The sequence below is a fragment of the Sinocyclocheilus rhinocerous genome, unplaced genomic scaffold (assembly GCF_001515625.1).
Source record: "Sinocyclocheilus rhinocerous isolate Xijiao unplaced genomic scaffold, SAMN03320098_v1.1 scaffold168, whole genome shotgun sequence".
NCBI classification, from domain to species: domain Eukaryota; kingdom Metazoa; phylum Chordata; class Actinopteri; order Cypriniformes; family Cyprinidae; genus Sinocyclocheilus; species Sinocyclocheilus rhinocerous.
The window spans coordinates 224,908-244,461 of NW_015635532.1; the positions used below are offsets into that span (position 1 = coordinate 224,908).

The 19,554-nt window shown below is 39.1% G+C and overlaps 4 protein-coding genes across 4 annotated transcripts in view; all 4 read right to left on the reverse strand.

Moving 5' to 3' along the window:
* LOC107747106 (protocadherin gamma-A5-like) overlaps window positions 1–8,906 on the reverse strand; it is a 25,978-nt gene extending 17,072 nt beyond the window's left edge. Inside the window, exon 1 of the mRNA XM_016561532.1 lies at window positions 7,261–8,906. Coding sequence (XP_016417018.1) covers window positions 7,261–8,857 — 1,597 coding nt within the window. The 5' untranslated portion in view covers window positions 8,858–8,906. The remainder of the gene's footprint in view (window positions 1–7,260) is intronic.
* Window positions 8,907–10,583: 1,677 nt separating this feature from the next.
* On the reverse strand, window positions 10,584–12,138 carry LOC107747107 (protocadherin beta-16-like). Its single transcript, XM_016561533.1, has one exon. The coding sequence runs from the start codon at window positions 11,826–11,828 to the stop codon at window positions 10,584–10,586; it is 1,245 nt and encodes a 414-aa protein (XP_016417019.1). The 5' UTR covers window positions 11,829–12,138.
* Window positions 12,139–13,207: 1,069 nt separating this feature from the next.
* Window positions 13,208–15,068, reverse strand: LOC107747108 (protocadherin beta-14-like). The gene is made up of 2 exons (XM_016561534.1): window positions 13,419–15,068; window positions 13,208–13,309 (listed from the first exon to the last, which is right to left on the reverse strand). The coding sequence occupies exons 1-2, from the start codon at window positions 14,922–14,924 to the stop codon at window positions 13,208–13,210; spliced, it is 1,608 nt and encodes a 535-aa protein (XP_016417020.1). The 5' UTR covers window positions 14,925–15,068.
* A 1,196-nt stretch (window positions 15,069–16,264) lies between these two features.
* LOC107747109 (protocadherin beta-16-like) lies at window positions 16,265–19,453 on the reverse strand. The gene is made up of 3 exons (XM_016561535.1): window positions 17,620–19,453; window positions 16,730–17,011; window positions 16,265–16,303 (listed from the first exon to the last, which is right to left on the reverse strand). The coding sequence occupies exons 1-3, from the start codon at window positions 19,261–19,263 to the stop codon at window positions 16,265–16,267; spliced, it is 1,965 nt and encodes a 654-aa protein (XP_016417021.1). The 5' UTR covers window positions 19,264–19,453.
* Window positions 19,454–19,554: the final 101 nt, after the last annotated feature.

The following is a 19,554-nucleotide window of genomic DNA, read 5'->3' on the forward strand; positions in this document are numbered from 1 at the left end:
TTGCCTACAAAACCACCACTGGCTCTGCACCCCTTTACCTAAATTCATTACTTCAGAATTATGTGCCTCTAGAAGCTTGCGTTCTGCAAGTGAACGCCGCATTATAGTGCCATCCCAAAGAGGCACAACATCACTTTCAAGGACTTTTAACTGTTCCTCCTGGTGGAATGACCTGCCCAACTCGATACCAGCAGCTGAGTCCTTAGCCATCTTCAAGAATCGGCTAAAAACACATCGCTTCCATCTTTATTTGACCCTCTAACTCTAGCACTCTCTATTCTAATTCTATTCTTAGGCACAGGCTACGTATTGAACATGTCAAAGAAATGAAACCAAACATCTGGTAAACGCTGTTACTTTGCTTACATGATGGAATATCATACATCTCACTAGTTATTTGTTCTTATTTCTCCATTCTGTAGGCCCACTTCAAACAGCGCCCTGTCTGTGGCCTTCTGCAGTTTATATGAGAGCCATGCATTCTGTCCAGAGTCCACATCAACAGCCACCACTTTAGTCACCAGACTGGGTAGATAGATAGATAGATAGATAGATAGATAGACACCAGCAAGTCATATTCATACCCATTCACACCAGCTCACCGGATCAAAAGAATCCTCATTATTCAGCTGTCCTCTTTGCGCATGTGTGAGTGTTTGTGTTCCGCTGCTGTCCAGACTAATGATGCTCTCACTGCAAGGTCTGCCGTATTTCAGATCACTCTTTCTGGAGTCAGTGGTTCTGCAAACCTCATAATTGTTTGAAATCTTTGATCTGCTCGTAATCGAAAGATCGTGCTACATGTATGACTCCACTATCAGCACTAACGGACATTAAAGAGGAGACCGGCACTCCATTAACCGACGAGTCCTCCAGTATGTAAGACACACGGGCATTCTGGTTAAAATCTGCGTCGCTGGCTCTGATTGTGAATATGGAAAGACCCGGTGTGTTGTTTTCTTGAACAGAGGCCTCATATGAGCTCTTGTCAAAGACAGGCGCGTTATCATTCACATCTGATATCTGCAAGGAGAGAGTGACGCTGCTGGAGAGAGAGGGCACGCCCTCATCAGCGCACGTCACACTGATGTTATAATCAGACACGCGCTCTCGGTCTAAATCACTGTCTGTCACAATACTATAAAATCCATTAGAAGTTGATTTGATTGTAAAAGGAATTTTTTCATTTGCACTGCAATAAACCTGTCCGTTACTGTTAGAATCCGGATCGTTAACACTGATCATGGCAATCACAGTACTCTGTGGCGAGTCCTCAGGTATTGCATTAGATTTGGACATAACTGTGATGACAGGCGCGTTATCATTTATATCAATCACGTCGACCATTATTTTACTAGAATCAGACAGCCCACCATTATCTACTGCTTCTATATCAATTTGGTAATGTTTAGATATTTCAAAGTCGATTTTTCCGACTAACGTCACCAATCCATTTTCATCAATATGAAAAATGTCAGATTCACCGTCACTGTTTGCAATTAAATAACTGACTTCTCCATTTGTCCCTTTATCTGAATCAGAAGCGCTGACAGTGATGAGTGGCGTGCCACTCTGGGAGTTTTCTGTAATTATCGCTCTATATATAGGCTTAGTAAAAACTGGAGCATTATCGTTTGCATCAAGCACTGTAATATGAATCTGAACTGTTCCTGATTTCGGTGGTTCTCCACCATCTACTGCGGTTAATATCAGAGTCATATTTTCCTGTTTTTCTCTGTCTAAAGGTTTTTGTAGAATCATTTCAACCTTTTTACTTCCATCACTCTGACCATGGAGTTTTAAATTAAAATGATCAGTAGGTTGTAGCAAATAGCTTTGTAGGTCATTTGCGCCAATGTCTGCATCTATCGCTTTCTCCAGCATGAATTTTGAACCAACAACTGCTGATTCGCTTATCTCAAATCGTCTTTCATCTCTTTTAAAAATGGGAGAATTGTCATTTATGTCTGCAATTTCAACAGTTACCCTAAACAGTTCCATAGGATTATCGAGAATAATCTGTAAATGTAGCGCGCAAGGCGTTGTCTGTCCGCATAGCGCCTCTCTGTCTATTCTCTCTTTGATAAGGAGGACTCCCCTTTCTTTATTCAGCTCGATGTATTCAGCGCTGTCTCCTGTATAAATACGCGCTTTACCCGATTTCAGTCTCTTTAAATCTAAACCTAAATCCTGCGCTATGTTCCCGACTAAAGAACCTTTCGCCATTTCCTCGGGAATGGAGTAACTGACCTGCCCGAGAGCCGAACTGAGAGAGAGAAACCAAATAAACAGCAGTACTTGCCGCGCCATTGTTCTGTCCGACATTTTGCTCAAGACCAAATAAACGAAGCCACGGTGTGTGTATCCAATTCAGAGTCTCAATGTGTCCCGGATCCAAATAAAAGAAATCCAAAACTAATGGAGATTTAAGACAACGTCTAAACATGGATCCATAGCTGACTATTTATTACAGCATCCATGTCCTCCGTGTTATGTCCCTGCATGTGCATTATGCAGACGCCTCAGTCTCCTCCCTCTTAAGTGCAGAGGGCGGTATTACTGGAATTATCCGCTCTCAATCGCATCCCCCTAGCAAACAGCGGCACTCTGAGACCATTCTGAGTTACTGCAAAAATAGATCTAAATTATATATAAAATGCACATACTCAAAAGATATATACGCAAAGAGACAGAATAATAATAATAAAAAAAAACACAAAATCAATACCTGAATTTCTATTTGTGTAAAATAATGAAAATATCTAAAGTAGCCAAAATATGAAATTGTAACGAAATCTGTTCAACACTCACAAAGTGTTGGTTTGAGAATGATTAAAAAGTCCTGTATTTAATCAAACGGACACAATTACCTATTACCATACACAAGCAATGCGAATTCAACAATGCAATACAATTTACACAATACATGACGCCAACATATTACTAATACATAGTCTTTGATATGTCACTGCACCCATGTGTGGAGAGGAAAGCTGAAACGAAGGCAACAGATATTGATTCAGCACCTTGGATAGCGAAACGAATGCAACATATTCATTCAGAACGCTGACTGCTTATCCACTACTCGCTGAGAGCTGTTGAATAACAATAATAATAATAATAATATAAAACCGTTAATGTTTTCATAAACATGGGTATGCATTTCCTAAAATACACACACACACACACACACACACACACACACACACACACACACACACACACACAGCAAGTCTGTTTAGGCGATTTCTCTAAAGAAAAAGAGGGGGAAAGAACATAAAAAAAAAAGTAACAACCACTATACAAAAATAGCAAACCTCACCTTATCAGAATCCTCAAAGTTCAGTCTCCCCCTTTGCGCATGTGTGAGTGTTTGTGTTCCGCTGCTGTCCAGACTAATGATGCTCTCACTCCAAGGCCTGGCGCATTTCTGATCACTCTTTCTGGAGTCAGTGGTTCTGCAAACCTCATAATTGTACACGTGCTGTAAAGTTCCTGTGCCCCCTACGTCTGCGTAAAGAGGCCACGCTCACGTTGCTGCTGAGAGGAGGGGAGCCTCCGTCCTGCGCTTTTACGCGGAAAGTGAAATCTTTGATCTGCTCGTAATCGAAAGATCGCACTGCATGTATGACTCCCCTATCAGCACTAATGGACACTAACGAGGAGACTGGCACTCCGTTAACCGACGAGTCCTCCAGTATGTAAGACATACGGGCATTCTGGTTAAAATCTGCGTCTCTGGCTCTGACTGTGAATATGGAAAGACCCGGTGTGTTGTTTTCTTGAACAGAGGCCTCATATGAGCTCTTGTCAAAGACAGGCGCGTTATCATTCACATCTGATATCTGTAAGGAGAGAGTGACGCTGCTGGAGAGAGAGGGCACGCCCTCATCCGCGCAGGTCACACTGATGTTATACTCAGACTCGCGCTCTCGGTCTAAATCACCATCTGTGACTAAACTGAAGAAATTGGCATTCGTCGACCTCAAGGTAAAAGGAATGTTCTCATTAATTGAACAATGAACTTCCCCGTTTTCTCCCGAATCAAGATCCTGAACATTTATCATTGTAACCACCGTCTCAGACGCGGGATTTTCAGCTATCACGTTTGTTTTGGACATAATATTGATCACTGGCTTATTATCATTTATATCAATTACATCAACTATGATTTTACACGAATCAGTCAGACCACCATGATCACTCGCCTGAACGCTTATCTCATAATTGCGAGCATTTTCAAAGTCTATTATTCCGACCACTGTAACTTGACCATTATCTTGATTTATGCCAAATAACTGTTGATCATCATCGTGCATGTTTGCAATAGAATATACTATTTTACTATTTATTCCCTCGTCGGGGTCAGTTGCACTCACTGTTGACACTACAGTGTCTTTTGGCGCATTCTCTGTGACAGTCGCTTTATAAACTGACTGTAAGAAAACAGGAGCATTGTCGTTTACGTCTAAAACTGTAATGTGGATCTCTATACTGCCAGACAACTGAGGATCTCCCCCATCAATGGCTGTGAGCACTAATTTTATATCATGCTGTTTTTCACGATCTAAAGGCTTTTTTAGAACCATTTCGACATTTTTTCCGTCTCCTGGTTGATTTTTAAATTTAAGATTAAAATTATCAGTAGGTTTTAGCGTATAGCTTCGAAGGCCGTTGATTCCCACATCGAGATCTATAGCAGGCTCTAACATAAATTTAGATCCTAAAACAGCTGCTTCACTAATTCTAAAAACAATCATACTCTTTTTAAAACTAGGAGTGTTGTCATTAATATCTGTTATTTCAATTGTAACGCTAAAAAATTTCATTGGGTTTTCAAGAATAATCTGTAAATGTAGGGCGCAAGGCGTTGTCTGTCCGCATAGCGCCTCTCGGTCTATTCTCTCTTTGATAAGGAGGACTCCTCTTTCTTTATTCAGCTCGATGTATTCAGCGCTGTCTCCTGTATAAATACGCGCTTTACCCGATTTCAGTCTCTTTAAATCTAAACCCAAATCCTGCGCTATGTTCCCGACTAAAGAGCCTTTCGCCATTTCCTCAGGAATGGAGTAACTGACCTGCCCGAGAGCCGAACTGAGAGAGAGAAACCAAATAAACAGCAGTACTTGCCGCGCCATTGTTCTGTCCGACATTTTGCAGAAGACCACGGAAGGAAGATTCAAGCAGAAAAAAAAAAAATCAATCCAAAAAGCTGGAGGAAATCATGTATAAATCCAAAGTGACGAGAGCTAACAAAAAAGTCTGTAAGTCAATGAAAAGGATACTAAATACAGTATCTTCGTGATTTGTCTTCTCTCTTCATTTCAGACTGTGCTCTCAGCTTCTGTCTCTCTAATAATATGGAGATAATGGGGGTGGAATTGCAGCAGATCTGCTCTTTAAACTCACATATTGACCAACAGCGGCACTAAGAGTTCAGTCTGATGAACTACAGAAAATGTAAAATGAATAAACCTTTATCTGTGTCAGACACGTCTAATAAAAGCAGTGTACTGAACAAAGTAGTATAACACTAGCAAATGTCCATTATAATACAAACATCTAAGAGATAAAATTATTGTATGAGTTTGTGTAAATGAGATTTAAAGAAAAAAACTAAAACAAATACATTTCTCGTTCCCTCAGTGTTTTGATCAAGCCCTATCCGCGTGTCCATTGATCAGAGAGACGGAGAAATATTTTAAATGCAATTAAACACACAACAAGTATCTGAAAACGAATTAAAGTTTGTGTCGTTTAACTGTGATCAGAAGGATAGACAGACAAACTTCAGAAAAAAAAACTAACTAAAAAACATGGTCTCCTCTAAAAAGATGCATCAGAATACATGAGGAAAATGACCGCTTCTCTGCATTTCAGGACCATGGTCAGCGAAGCTGAAGTTTCTCACTAAATGACAAAGACAAGTATAACAAGTCGTGCAGAAAAAAAGTTAGTCAAATAAAAATTGAAAATGCCACCGCATGTTAAATCGTTAGTCTATATATCAGTGACAGTGTTCCATATTCCCTCGGACTTAAAATTAATAAAATAAACTAATAAAAAAACGAATATATATTAAAATAAATATATAAATAAACGTCTACTTGAAGCATAACATTTTTTATTTTTTTTATTTTTGGCTGTACAAAAAAGAGATACTAATAAAAATAGAGAATAATAATTTGAGTAATAGAAATGCAGAAAATAGACAACTATAAAAACTGGCCAAACCATAATATAAGATCAAAATACACCATTATTTACTTGTCAACTTCTTAAAATTACATAAACGATTTATTTCAGAAAACTAATCAGCGATACTGTCAACAGCTAAAGCAAAAATGATTAATTATGAGAAACAACGTCTTAAAATATAAATTAGCTGTAAATATATTTCTCACCTGATCGTCACAATCGTCAAAGTTCAGTCTCTCCCTTTGCGCATGCGTGAGTGTCTGTGTTCCGCTGCTGTCCAGAAACCTGAGGCGCGTTGTCATTCTGGTCCTGAATCCTTATTTTCATGCTCACGTTGCTGCTGAGAGGAGGGGAGCCTCCGTCCTGCGCTTTTACGCGGAACTGGAAATCTTTGATCTGCTCGTAACTCATAATTGTATACGTGCTGTAAAGTTCCTGTGCCCCCTACATCTGCGTAAAGAGGCGGATAATATGGAATAACAGGAAGATTCGCTCCAGATTTGTAAAACATCCGCTCGCGTCTCCATCTGTAGCATTTGACTGACAGTATGGCAATGATAGACACGATAAAGAGAAACGAAACCACAGCCAAGGCCAAGACCAGATAGAAAGTAAGGTTGTCGTTGTAGTCCTTGTCGTGCGTAAAGTCAGTGAACTCCGAGAGCACTTCAGGGAAGCTGTCCGCCACCGCCACGTTAACATTGACTGTAGCTGATCGAGAGGGCTGCCCGTTGTCCTCCACTACAACAGTGAGTCTTTGTTTCACAGCATCTTTATCTGTCACTTGGCGCACAGTTCTTATTTCTCCATTCTGTAAGCCCACTTCAAACAGCGCCCTCTCGGTGGCTTTTTGCAGTTTATATGAGAGCCAGGCATTCTGTCCAGAGTCCACATCAACAGCCACCACTTTAGTCACCAGATAACCCACATCTGCCGAACGAGGCACTATTTCAGCCACCACAGAAGCGCCTGACTGGACCGGATACAGAACCTGAGGCGCGTTGTCATTCTGGTCCTGAATCCTTATTTTCATGCTCACGTTGCTGCTGAGAGGAGGGGAGCCTCCGTCCTGCGCTTTTACGCGGAACTGGAAATCTTTGATCTGCTCGTAATCGAAAGATCGCACTGCATGTATGACTCCACTATCAGCACTAATGGACACTAAAGAGGAGACCGGCACTCCGTTAACCGATGTGTCATCCAGTATGTAAGATACACGGGCATTCTGATTAAAATCTGCGTCTCTGGCGTTGACTGTGAATATGGAAAAACCCGGTGTGTTGTTTTCTTGAACAGAGGCCTCATATGAGCTCTTGTCAAAGACAGGCGCGTTATCATTCACATCTGTTATCTGCAATGAGAGAGTGACGCTGCTGGAGAGAGAGGGCACGCCCTCATCCGCGCACGTCACACTGATGTTATAATCAGACACGCGCTCTCGGTCTAAATCACCATCTGTGACTAAACTGAAGAAATTGTTGTTTGTTGACTTCAGCTTAAAAGGTATATTATCATTAATGGAGCACTGAACCTTTCCATTTTCACCAGAATCTGAGTCTTGAACATTCAGCATAGTCACAGCGGTGCCTGGTTTTGAATCCTCGGAAAGAGTGTTTGATTTTGACATTATATTAATTACTGGTTTGTTGTCATTCACATCAATTACATCAACAATGACTTTGCATGTGTCCGAATGACGTCCGGGGTCTCTCGCCTGAACGTCAATTTGAAAATGATTAATTCGTTCATAGTCAGTATCGCCAGATAACCTTAACACTCCTTCATCTCTGTCTATTTCAAAGAGGTTAGTGGCGCCACCAGAAGATTTCGAAATATGATACTCTATTTTACCATTCTGTCCCTGGTCAGCATCTGATGCTTGAACTGCAGTTAAAATTGTACCCTTTGGAGAGTTTTCTGCAACGCTGGTCTTATAAACAGGCAGATAGCAAACTGGTGCGTTATCATTTGCGTCCTCAATTGTGATTACAATCGGAATTGTTCCAGACATTTGTGGGTCTCCCCCGTCCACAGCAGTAAGTAAAAGTGAAATGTGTTGTTGTTTTTCTCGATCTAAAGGTTTTTGTAGAATCATTTCAACATTTTTGCTACCATCCGGCATATCTTGAGTCTTTAGAATAAAATGATCAGCGGGATGTAAAAAATAACTCTGAACGCCGTTAAGGCCAACGTCATCATCCACGGCTGTCTCTAAAACAAATTTAGCTCCTGTCAGAGATGATTCACTTATATCAAATTTAATCTCTTTAACTGCAAAAAAGGGAAAGTTGTCATTTACGTCTACAATCTCAATTGTTACGCTATAAAACTCCATAGGATTTTCCAAGGTAATCTGTAAATGTAGCGCGCAAGGCGTTGTCTGTCCGCATAGCGCCTCTCGGTCTATTCTCTCTTTGATAAGGAGGACTCCTCTTTCTTTATTCAGCTCGATGTATTCAGCGCTGTCTCCTGTATAAATACGCGCTTTACCCGATTTCAGTCTCTTTAAATCTAAACCCAAATCCTGCGCTATGTTCCCGACTAAAGAGCCTTTCGCCATTTCCTCAGGAATGGAGTAACTGACCTGCCCGAGAGCCGAACTGAGAGAGAGAAACCAAATAAACAGCAGTACTTGCCGCGCCATTGTTCTGTCCGACATTTTGCAGAAGACCACGGATTGAAGATTCAAGAAGAAAACAAATACATCAATCCAAGAAGCTGGAGGAAATTATGTATATATATCCAAAGTTACAAGAACTAACAAACGTGTCTGTAATTCCAGAAAAAAAAAGGATTATAAATACAGTAAATCCTTGGTTGTCTTCTCTCTTCTTCTCAGACTGTGCTCTCAGCTTCTGTCTCTCTCTAATAATATGGAGATGATGGGGGTGGAATTGCAGCAGATCTGCTCTTTAAACTCACATATTGACCAACAGCGGCACTAAGAGTTCAGTCTGATGAACTACAGATAATTTAAAATGAATAAACCTTTATCTGTGTCAGACACGTTTAAGAAAAGCAATTTACTGAACAAAGTAGTATAAAACTAGCAAATGTTAATTATAATACGAACATCTAAGAGATAAAATGATTGTACGAGTTTGTGTAAATAAGATAAAAAAAACCTGAAACAAATAAATGTATTTTTCCCTCAGTGTTTTGATCAAGCCCTATCCGCGTGTCCATTGATCGGAGAGACAGGGAGACGTATCTAAAATACAATTAAACACATACCAAGTATATGAAACCGAATTCAAGTTTGTATCGTTTAACTGTGAACAGAATGATAGACAGATAAACTGCATGAAAAACAAAACAAAACAAAAAAAAACACGGTCTGCTATAAAAAGATGCACCAGAATACACGAGGAAAATGACCGCCTCGCTGCATATCAGGACCATGGTCAGGGAAGCTCAAGTTTCTCACTAAATGACAAAGACAAGCATAACAGTCGTGCAGAAAAAAAGTTAAGATCAAATAAAAATTGAAAATGTTAAATCGCTAGTCTATATATCAGTGACAATGTGTCATATTACCTGGGACTTAAAAGGATTAATAATAATAATAATAATAATAAAAACTAATATTTTGTAGCATGTTCAAGCATGTTGTGTTATAGATAACAATGTGCTTAATGTTAGTGTTGCACTGTATTCATTTTTGTGTTGCGAACTGTTATTGGATGTTCGAGTTGGATGTGAAAAGAGGCTCCGCCCCTGTGTGTGGTAAGGGGAAAGAGAGAGAAGGAGGGGGGAGAAGGAGTGCCTCGCTGGTTCAAGTACGGTTCTCTTAGAAGTCGGGGTGTGTACGGCGTGGGTTGTGGCCGACAACAGCCCAAATAAACCCCCCTTGTACATCAAAACGCCTCGTCCTTGTCTGAGAACGCTACAATATATTAAAATAAATATATAAATAAACTTCTATTTAACGAAGAATAGAAGAATGAAACTTCTATTTTCTATTTAATTATTTCTATTTTAAAAATAGAGAATAATAATTTGCGTAATAGAAATGCAGAAAATATACAACTATAAAAACTGGCCAAACTATAATATAAGATCAAAATACACCATTATTTAATTGTCAACTTCTTAAATTTACAGAAACTAAATATTTCACAAAACTAATCAGAAATTATTAATTATGAAAAACAATGTTTTAAAATATCAATACAAATTAGCTGTAAAAATATTTCTCACCTGATCGTCACAATCGTCAAAGTTCAGTCTCTCCCTTTGCGCATGCGTGAGTGTCTGTGTTCCGCTGCTGTCCAGACTAATGATGCTCTCACTGCAAGGTCTGACGTATTTCAGATCACTCTTTCTGGAGTCAGTGGTTCTGCAAACCTCATAATTGTACACGTGCTGTAAAGTTCCTGTGCCCCCTACGTCTGCGTAAAGAGGCGGATAATACGGAATAACTGGAAGATTCGCTCCAGATTTGTAAAAGCATTTGTCGACTTCAGAGTAAAAGGAATGTTCTCAATAATTGAACAATCAATTTTACCGTTTTCTCCTGCATCTGGGTCTTGTGCGTTTATCACAGTTACAACTGTTCCAGAATTAGAGTTTTCTGATATTGTGGTTAATTTAGACATGATGTTGATCTGTGGTTTATTGTCATTTATATCAATCACATCCAGAACGATCTTACAAGAATCAGTCAGACCCCCGTCATCGCCCGCCTGTACATGAATTTGATAGTGGCGAGCTTTCTCGTAATCTATATTCCCTGTTACTCTCACCTCACCGTTTGTTTCGTTAATTTCAAACAACTCCGGAACATTGTCGAGGGTATTTGTAATAGCATATGCAATTTTGCCGTTAGATCCCTCATCCAAATCAGAAGCCCTCACCGTTGTCACAACTGTCCCTTTTAGAGCATTCTCAGTGACACTCGCTTTATATATTTCCTGCGTACAAACAGGCGCATTATCGTTCACATCTAAAACCGTAATATGTATTTGCGCAGTACCAGACAATTGTGGATCACCTCCATCTATCGCTGTCAGAACCAGAGATAAATGCTCTTGCTTTTCACGATCAAGAGGCTTTTGAAGAACCATTTTTACCAGCTTACTACCGTCAGTTTGACTCTGTAATTTTAATGAAAAATTATCAGTGGGCGTTAATGTATAAGTCTGAAGGCCGTTTATTTCTACGTCTAAATCCATCGCTCTCTCTAAAACAAAAACTGCCCCAGTCGCAGCTGACTCACTAATTCTGAATCTCATCTCAGTTCGTTTAAAAGATGGCGAATGGTCATTTACATCTGTAACTTCGACTGTAATGGAGAAAAACTCTATTGGATTTTCTAAAATAATCTGGAAATGTAGAGCGCAAGGCGTTATCTGTCCGCATAGCACCTCTCGGTCTATTTTCTCTTTGATGAGGATGACTCCTCTTTCTTTATTCAGCTCGATGTATTCAGCGCTGTCTCCTGTATAAATACGCGCTTTACCCGATTTCAGTCTCTTTAAATCTAAACCCAAATCCTGCGCTATGTTCCCGACTAAAGAGCCTTTCGCCATTTCCTCAGGAATGGAGTAACTGACCTGCCCGAGAGCCGAACTGAGAGAGAGAAACCAAATAAACAGCAGTACTTGCCGCGCCATTGTTCTGTCCGACATTTTGCAGAAGACCACGGAAGGAAGATTTAAGCAGAAACCAAATAAACCAATCCAAGAAGCTGGAGGAAAATATGTATATATCCAAATTGACAAGAACTAACAAAAGTGTATGAAATTTCAGAAATAAGGATTATTAATACAGTATCTCCGTAATTTGTCTTCTCTCTCTTCCTCAGACTGTGCTCTCAGCTTCTGTCTCTCTCTAATAATATGGAGATGATGGGGGTGGAATTGCAGCAGATCTGCTCTTTAAACTCACATATTGACCAACAGCGGCACTAAGAGTCCAGTCTGATGAACTACAGAAATGACCAAATAGTTTTTTTTCTACACTACGAGACATGATTTCGAATTATTCCACGTTGTAAAAATAAATAAAATACAGCCGTTGCGATTGTCATTCAACATACAATTATCTAAAAATTAGTTATGATTGCAGGATTTCCTTTAAACAAATGATAAAAGTAACAAACAAACAAACAAACAAACAAACAAACAAATAAATAAATAAATAAATAAAGTGAATTAAATGAGATACTGAATTAGCACAAACTTAGATGTGCCCTTAACGGAATAGTAGAGAGAACCATGAAATATATAACTATGAACGAATGCGATACTTTTAAATTCTAACATATTGGAAAGACGCAGTAGTTCTAAAATATGCTCTAACGGACGGAGGTAAGGGGGAAAAATAGGCCGAAGAATCAACCTTTCAGCACTACGGTCAGTTACTAAGATTGCATTTGAGTTCTGCTGGTGTTCACAAGCATATTTGAAAGTTCCTCAAAACAGTCTTAAAAACGCATTGTGGATTTAAAAACTATGAAATACGGATATAGCAGAAAAACCACTTAACAGAGTAGAAAGATTATTTCAGGCATTTCTGAAGACCGCAAATTGTCTAAAAGTAGCTACGCGAGATTCTCCAGATTATTTAACAACCGATAAAATATTTTTACAGTCATATAACTATTGTACATACACCTCACACACAATCTTGCATTAAAGCACTAAAGCTAAAACCAACGTAACAAAATAAATACAGAAGCAGAAAACCCACATCAGATCCGTAACATTAACACAAGAAAATAAATAACAGGGAAATACTTCAAACTACAGCAAGGATGCCATCATGAAAACAACAACCTGATTATGTGAGTAGCAACTTGCTTGTTATTGTATGTAGAACTGGAAACACTTAAGATGCATGTATGAACGGTTTGAATGCTTTTGCAGTAAAAAAAAAATGTTGTAAACTGCTACACAAACTGGAAATAAAAATTCTCACCTGATCATCAAATTCTTTATTGATCAGTTTTCCTCTTTGCGCATGCGTGAGTGTCTGTGTTCCGCTGCTGCCCAGACTAATGATGCTCTCAATTCTGACCAGAGTCCACATCAACAGCCACCACTTTAGTGACCAGATAACCCACATCTGCCGAACGAGGCACTATTTCAGCCACCACAGAAGCGCCTGACTGTGAAGAAATTAGCATTTGTCGACTTCAAGGTAAAAGGAATGCTCCCAAGAATTGAACAATCAATTTTACCGTTTTCTCCTGCATCTGGGTCTTGTGCGTTTATCACAGTTACAACAGTTCCAAGATTAGAGTTTTCTGATATTGTGGTTAATTTAGACATGATGTTGATCTGTGGTTTATTGTCATTTATATCAATCACATCCAGAACGATAAATATGGAAAGACCCGGTGTGTTGTTTTCTTGAAAAGAGGCCTCGTATGAGCTCTTGTCAAAGACAGGTGCGTTATCATTCACATCTGATATCTGTAAGGAGAGAGTGACGTGGCTGGAGAGAGAGGGCACGCCCTCATCCGCGCACGTCACACTGATGTTATAATCAGACACGCGCTCTCGGTCTAAATCACCATCTGTGACTAAAGTGAAGAAATTAGCATTTGTCGACTTCAAGGTAAAAGGAATGCTCCCAAGAATTGAACAATCAATTTTACCGTTTTCTCCTGCATCTGGGTCTTGTGCGTTTATCACAGTTACAACAGTTCCAGGATTAGAGTTTTCTGATATTGTGGTTAATTTAGACATGATGTTGATCTGTGGTTTATTGTCATTTATATCAATCACATCCAGAACGATCTTACAAGAATCAGTCAGACCCCCGTCATCGCCCGCCTGTACATGAATTTGATAGTGGCGAGCTTTCTCGTAATCTATATTCCCTGTTACTCTCACCTCACCGTTTGTTTCGTTAATTTCAAACAACTCCGGAACATTGTCGAGGGTATTTGTAATAGCATATGCAATTTTGCCGTTAGATCCCTCATCCAAATCAGAAGCTCTCACCGTCGTCACAACTGTGCCTTTAAGAGCATTCTCGGTGATACTCGCTTTATATATTTTATGCGTAAAAACAGGCGCATTATCGTTCACATCTAAAACCGTAATATGTATCTGCGCAGTTCCAGACAATTGTGGATCACCTCCATCTATCGCTGTCAGAACCAGAGACAAATGCTCTTGCTTTTCACGATCGAGAGGTTTCTGAAGAACCATTTCTACTAACTTACTACCGTCTGCCTGAGTCTGTAATTTTAATGAAAAGTTATCAGTGGGCTTTAATATATAAGTCTGAAGGCCGTTTATTTCGACATCTAAATCCATCGCTCTCTCTAAAACAAAAACTGCTCCAGTCGTAGCTGACTCACTAATTCTGAATATCATCTCAGCTCGTTTAAAAGATGGCGAATGGTCATTTATATCTGTAACTTCGACTGTAATGGAGTAAAACTCTATTGGATTTTCAAAAATTATCTGGAAATGTAGGGCGCAAGGCGTTGTCTGTCCGCATAGCGCCTCTCGGTCTATTCTCTCTTTGATAAGGAGGACTCCTCTCTCTTTATTCAGCTCGATGTATTCAGCGCTGTCTCCTGTATAAATACGCGCTTTACCCGATTTCAGTCTCTTTAAATCTAAACCCAAATCCTGCGCTATGTTCCCGACTAAAGAGCCTTTCGTCATTTCCTCAGGAATGGAGTAACTGACCTGCCCGAGAGCCGAACTGAGAGAGAGAAACCAAATAAACAGCAGTACTTGCCGCGCCATTGTTCTGTCCGACATTTTGCAGAGGACCACAGAGGGAATATTAAGGCAGATAACAAATCAATCCAAGAAGATGGAGGAAATGTATAAATCCAAAGTGACAAAAACTAAGAAAGTCTGTAATTCCAGAAGTATACTGAATAGAATATCTCCGTGATTTGTCTTCTCTCTCCTTCTCAGACTGTGCGCTCAGCTTCTGTCTCTCTCTCTAATAATATGGAGATGATGGGGTGGAACTGCAGCAGATCTGCTCTTTAAACTGACATATTGACCAACAGCGGCACTAAGAGTCCAGTCTGATGAACTACAAAAAATAAAATAAAAAATCTAAATAGATACATTTTTAGTTAAAGGGGTCATATGATGCGATTTCAAGTTTTCCTTTCTCTTTGGAGTGTTACAAGCTGTTCGTGAATAGATAAGATCCCTGAAGTTGCAAAGACTAAAGTCTCAAAACCAACGAGATATTCTTTATTAAAGTTAAGACTCTGCCACACCCCACTAAAACAGCTCGTTCTAACACGCCTCCACATATCTACCTCGCTATGTGGGAATATTTGCATAATGCGCCCAAATGTGCACGCAAAGAAAGAAGGCGTGGTTTCAGTAACCGCAGATCTTTAAAAAAGCATCATATGACCCCTTTAAGTATTAGACTTGTCTGAGAACATCAATTTGCTAAACAAAGTTCTGAAGTATAACACCAACAAATGTATATCATAATACAAATATACTTCAAAAGAAAATGTGAGTTTTTGTAAATAAAGATTTAAGGTAAAAAAAGGAAAACAATTTCGTGTTGGCTCAAAGTTTTTTTTTTTTTTAGATCAGGTATCAACACTGATCAGACAAAGAGGGAGAAATACCTAAAATATAATTATCCACATAAATATCCAATCAAAAATTAAATCCTGTCTAATTTAACTTTGAACAGGAGAACAGGGCTGCGTTTCCCGGTAACGTTGTCTCTTAGCGCGCTACGAAGACTCTAAAGGTATACTTAACTAAGAATGTTTCAGGAAACACGTATTAATGATAAGGTAAGGTACAACTTAAGAACGACGTAGCGTTAAGTAGGTTTCGGGAAACGCAGCCCAGATCAATAAGCTGTTGAAAATCTCCAAAAGATCGTCTGCTATAAAGAGATACAGCTGAATATATGAGGTAAATTTTCGCATCGCCGCAATTCAGGACCATGGACAAGGAAGCAAATGCAAACGTTGACTAGAGTTTCTCACTTCTTGACAAAAATAAGTTAAAGTATTGCGCAAAAACAAAAGAAAAAGAGTTGTAATTGTAAATAACCAACTGAATGACCCAGGATAATAATGTTAACGTGGAGACTGAATTACTAGACTTTATTTCAGCGGCAGCGTTCCATATACTGTAAGATTGAACTGAAAAAAAGAAAAAAGAAAAAGAATAAAAAGGAACTTCCACTTAATGTATGAAAGGGGGAAAAACCTGAAAATCTTTCTGAAACTGAAAAGTTAAGGAGTCGTTTTCTTTTATGGCTGTACAGGAAAAGATGATATAATAGCAACACACCACTAACAAGAGAGAAGACCTATTCGAAAAACAACAGCAAAAAAAAAAAAAAAAAAAAAAAGGCGAAAAAAAGTCGAAACGTGAAAAAAAGTTCACCAAACTATAATAAAATACAACAGCATGTGATTGGTATCATATTCTGTTTAAATTATTTAAAAGTCAGTGTCTTAGAATTGCAGAAACTACTCATTTCAGAAGACCAGTGCAGTTCAAGCAAATATGCGCAACAACGTTTTAAAAATCGCATAAAAGGGCTCTAAAAAAACTATTCTCACCTTATCATCACAATCATCAAAGTGCAGTCTCTCCCTTGCATGTATGAACGGTTTGAATGCTTTTGCAGTAAAAAAAATGTTGTAACTGCTACACAAACTGGAAATAAAAATTCTCACCTGATCATCAAATTCTTTATTGATCAGTTTTCCTCTTTGCGCATGCGTGAGTGTCTGTGTTCCGCTGCTGCCCAGACTAATGATGCTCTTACTGCAAGGTCTGACGTATTTCAGATCACTCTTTCTGGAGTCAGTGGTTCTGCAAACTTCATAATTGTACACGTGCTGTAAAGTTCCTGTGCCTGAATGATGAAATAATCATCTTTCTAAAGAACGGAAATGGTCTTAAAGTAGCAACACGAGATTCTTCAGATTATTTAAAAAACTGATAACGTATTTTTGAATCATATAACTATTGTACACCTCACAGTAAAATGATTACAAAAAAAAAGAAAAGAAAAATCACAACTATTACTTGATAAATTAATTTTTGTATATATTAAAGAAAGTGATTGAAAAAAAAACAATAATAAATGTGGGCAAGTTACATAAAGGAGGTTGAAGTATGCATACATGAGCAGGAAAAAACTCCCTCAACTGGAAATGGAACAAATCTTGCATTAAAGCACTAAAGCGAAAACCAATGTAACAAAAGAAATACAAAAGAAGCAGAAAACCCACATTTGATACGTAACATTAACACAGTAAAATAAATAGCAGGGAAATACTTCAAACAACAGCAACAATGCCATCATGAAAACAACAGCCAGACTCGCTTGTTATTGTATGTAAAATTGGAAACATTTAAGATATATATGTATGAACGGTTTGGATGCTTTTGCAGTCAAAATGGGTTGTAAGCTGCAACACAAACTGTAAATAAAAATTCTCACCTGATCATCACATTCTTCATTGATCAGTTTTCCTCTTTGAGCATGCGTGAGTGTCTGTGTTCCGCTGCTGTCCAGACTAATGATGCTCTCACTGCAAGGTCTGCCGTATTTCAGATCACTCTTTCTGGAGTCAGTGGTTCTGCAAACCTCATAATTGTAGGGAACTCCGTTAACCGACGAGTCCTCCAATATGTAAGATACACGGGCATTCTGGTTAAAATCTGTGTCTCTGGCTCTGACTGTGAATATGGAAAGACCCGGTGTGTTGTTTTCTTGAACAGAGGCCTCATATGAGCTCTTGTCAAAGACAGGCGCGTTATCATTCACATCTGATATCTGTAAGGAGAGAGTGACGCTGCTGGAGAGAGAGGGCACGCCCTCATCAGCGCACGTCACACTGATGTTATACTCAGACTCGCGCTCTCGGTCTAAATCACCATCTGTGACTAAACTGAAGAAATTGGCATTCGTCGACCTCAAGGTAAAAGGAATGTTCTCATTAACTGAACACTGAACTTTCCCATTTTCTCCCGAATCAAGATCCTGAACATTTATCATTGTAACCACCGTCTCAGACGCGGGATTTTCAGCTATCACGTTTGTTTTGGACATAATATTGATCACTGGCTTATTATCATTGATATCAATTACATCAACTATGATTTTACACGAATCAGTCAGACCACCATGATCACTCGCTTGAACGCTTATCTCGTAACTGCGAGCTTTTTCAAAGTCTATTATTCCGACCACTGTAACTTGACCATTATCTTGATTTATGCCAAATAACTGCCTGGCATCATCCTGTCTGTTTGCAATAGAATACTCTATTTTACTATTTATTCCCTCGTCGGGGTCAGTTGCACTCACTGTTGACACTACAGTGTCTTTTGGCGCATTCTCTGTGACAGTCGCTTTATAAACTGACTGTAAGAAAACAGGAGCATTGTCGTTTACGTCTAAAACTGTAATGTGGATCTCTATACTGCCAGACAACTGAGGATCTCCCCCATCAATGGCTGTGAGCACTAATTTTATATCATGCTGTTTTTCACGATCTAAAGGCTTTTTTAGAACAATTTCGACATTTTTTCCGTCTCCTGGTTGATTTTTAAATATAAGATTAAAATTATCAGTAGGTTTTAGCATATAGCTTTGAAGGCCGTTGATTCCCACATCGAGATCTATAGCAGGCTCTAACATAAATTTAGACCCTAAAACAGCAGATTCGCTAATTCTAAAAATAATTCTGCTCTTCTCAAAACTGGGAGTGTTGTCATTAATATCTATTATTTCAATGGTGATGCTAAAAAATTCCATTGGGTTTTCAAGAATAATCTGAAAATGTAGGGCGCAAGGCGTTGTCTGTCCGCATAGCGCCTCTCGGTCTATTCTCTCTTTGATAAGGAGGACTCCTCTCTCTTTATTCAGCTCGATGTATTCAGCGCTGTCTCCTGTATAAATACGCGCTTTACCCGATTTCAGTCTCTTTAAATCTAAACCCAAATCCTGCACTATGTTTCCGACTAAAGAGCCTTTCGCCATTTCCTCAGGAATGGAGTAACTGACCTGCCCGAGAGCCGAACTGAGAGAGAGAAACCAAATAAACAGCAGTACTTGCCGCGCCATTGTTCTGTCCGACATTTTGCAGAAGACCACGGAAGGAAGATTCAAGCAGAAACCAAATAAACCAATCCAAGAAGCTGGAGGAAATTATGTATATATCCAAAGTGACAAGAACTAGCAAACGTGTATGAAATTTCAGAAATAAGGATTATTAATACAGTATCTCCGTAATTTGTCTTCTCTCTCTTCCTCAGACTGTGCTCTCAGCTTCTGTCTCTCTACTAATATGGAGATGATGGGGGTGGAATTGCAGCAGATCTGCTCTTTAAACTCACATATTGACCAACAGCGGCACTAAGAGTCCAGTCT

What these genes read in the sequence shown, in the direction of transcription:
- LOC107747107 (XM_016561533.1), bottom strand. Translation starts at nt 11,828, where the DNA reads ATGTCGGACAGAACAATGGCGCGGCAAGTACTGCTGTTTATTTGGTTT.
- LOC107747108 (XM_016561534.1), bottom strand. Translation starts at nt 14,924, where the DNA reads ATGTCGGACAGAACAATGGCGCGGCAAGTACTGCTGTTTATTTGGTTT. An exon ending in ATCTTGGAACTGTTGTAACT is followed by an intron (nt 13,310 to 13,418) that starts GTGATAAACGCA and finishes ATTTCTTCACAG; the next exon opens with TCAGGCGCTTCTGTGGTGGC.
- LOC107747109 (XM_016561535.1), bottom strand. Translation starts at nt 19,263, where the DNA reads ATGTCGGACAGAACAATGGCGCGGCAAGTACTGCTGTTTATTTGGTTT. An exon ending in ATGAAGAATGTGATGATCAG is followed by an intron (nt 17,012 to 17,619) that starts GTGAGAATTTTT and finishes GGAACTTTACAG; the next exon opens with CACGTGTACAATTATGAAGT. An exon ending in TTGATGATTGTGATGATAAG is followed by an intron (nt 16,304 to 16,729) that starts GTGAGAATAGTT and finishes TCTTTTTTTCAG; the next exon opens with TTCAATCTTACAGTATATGG.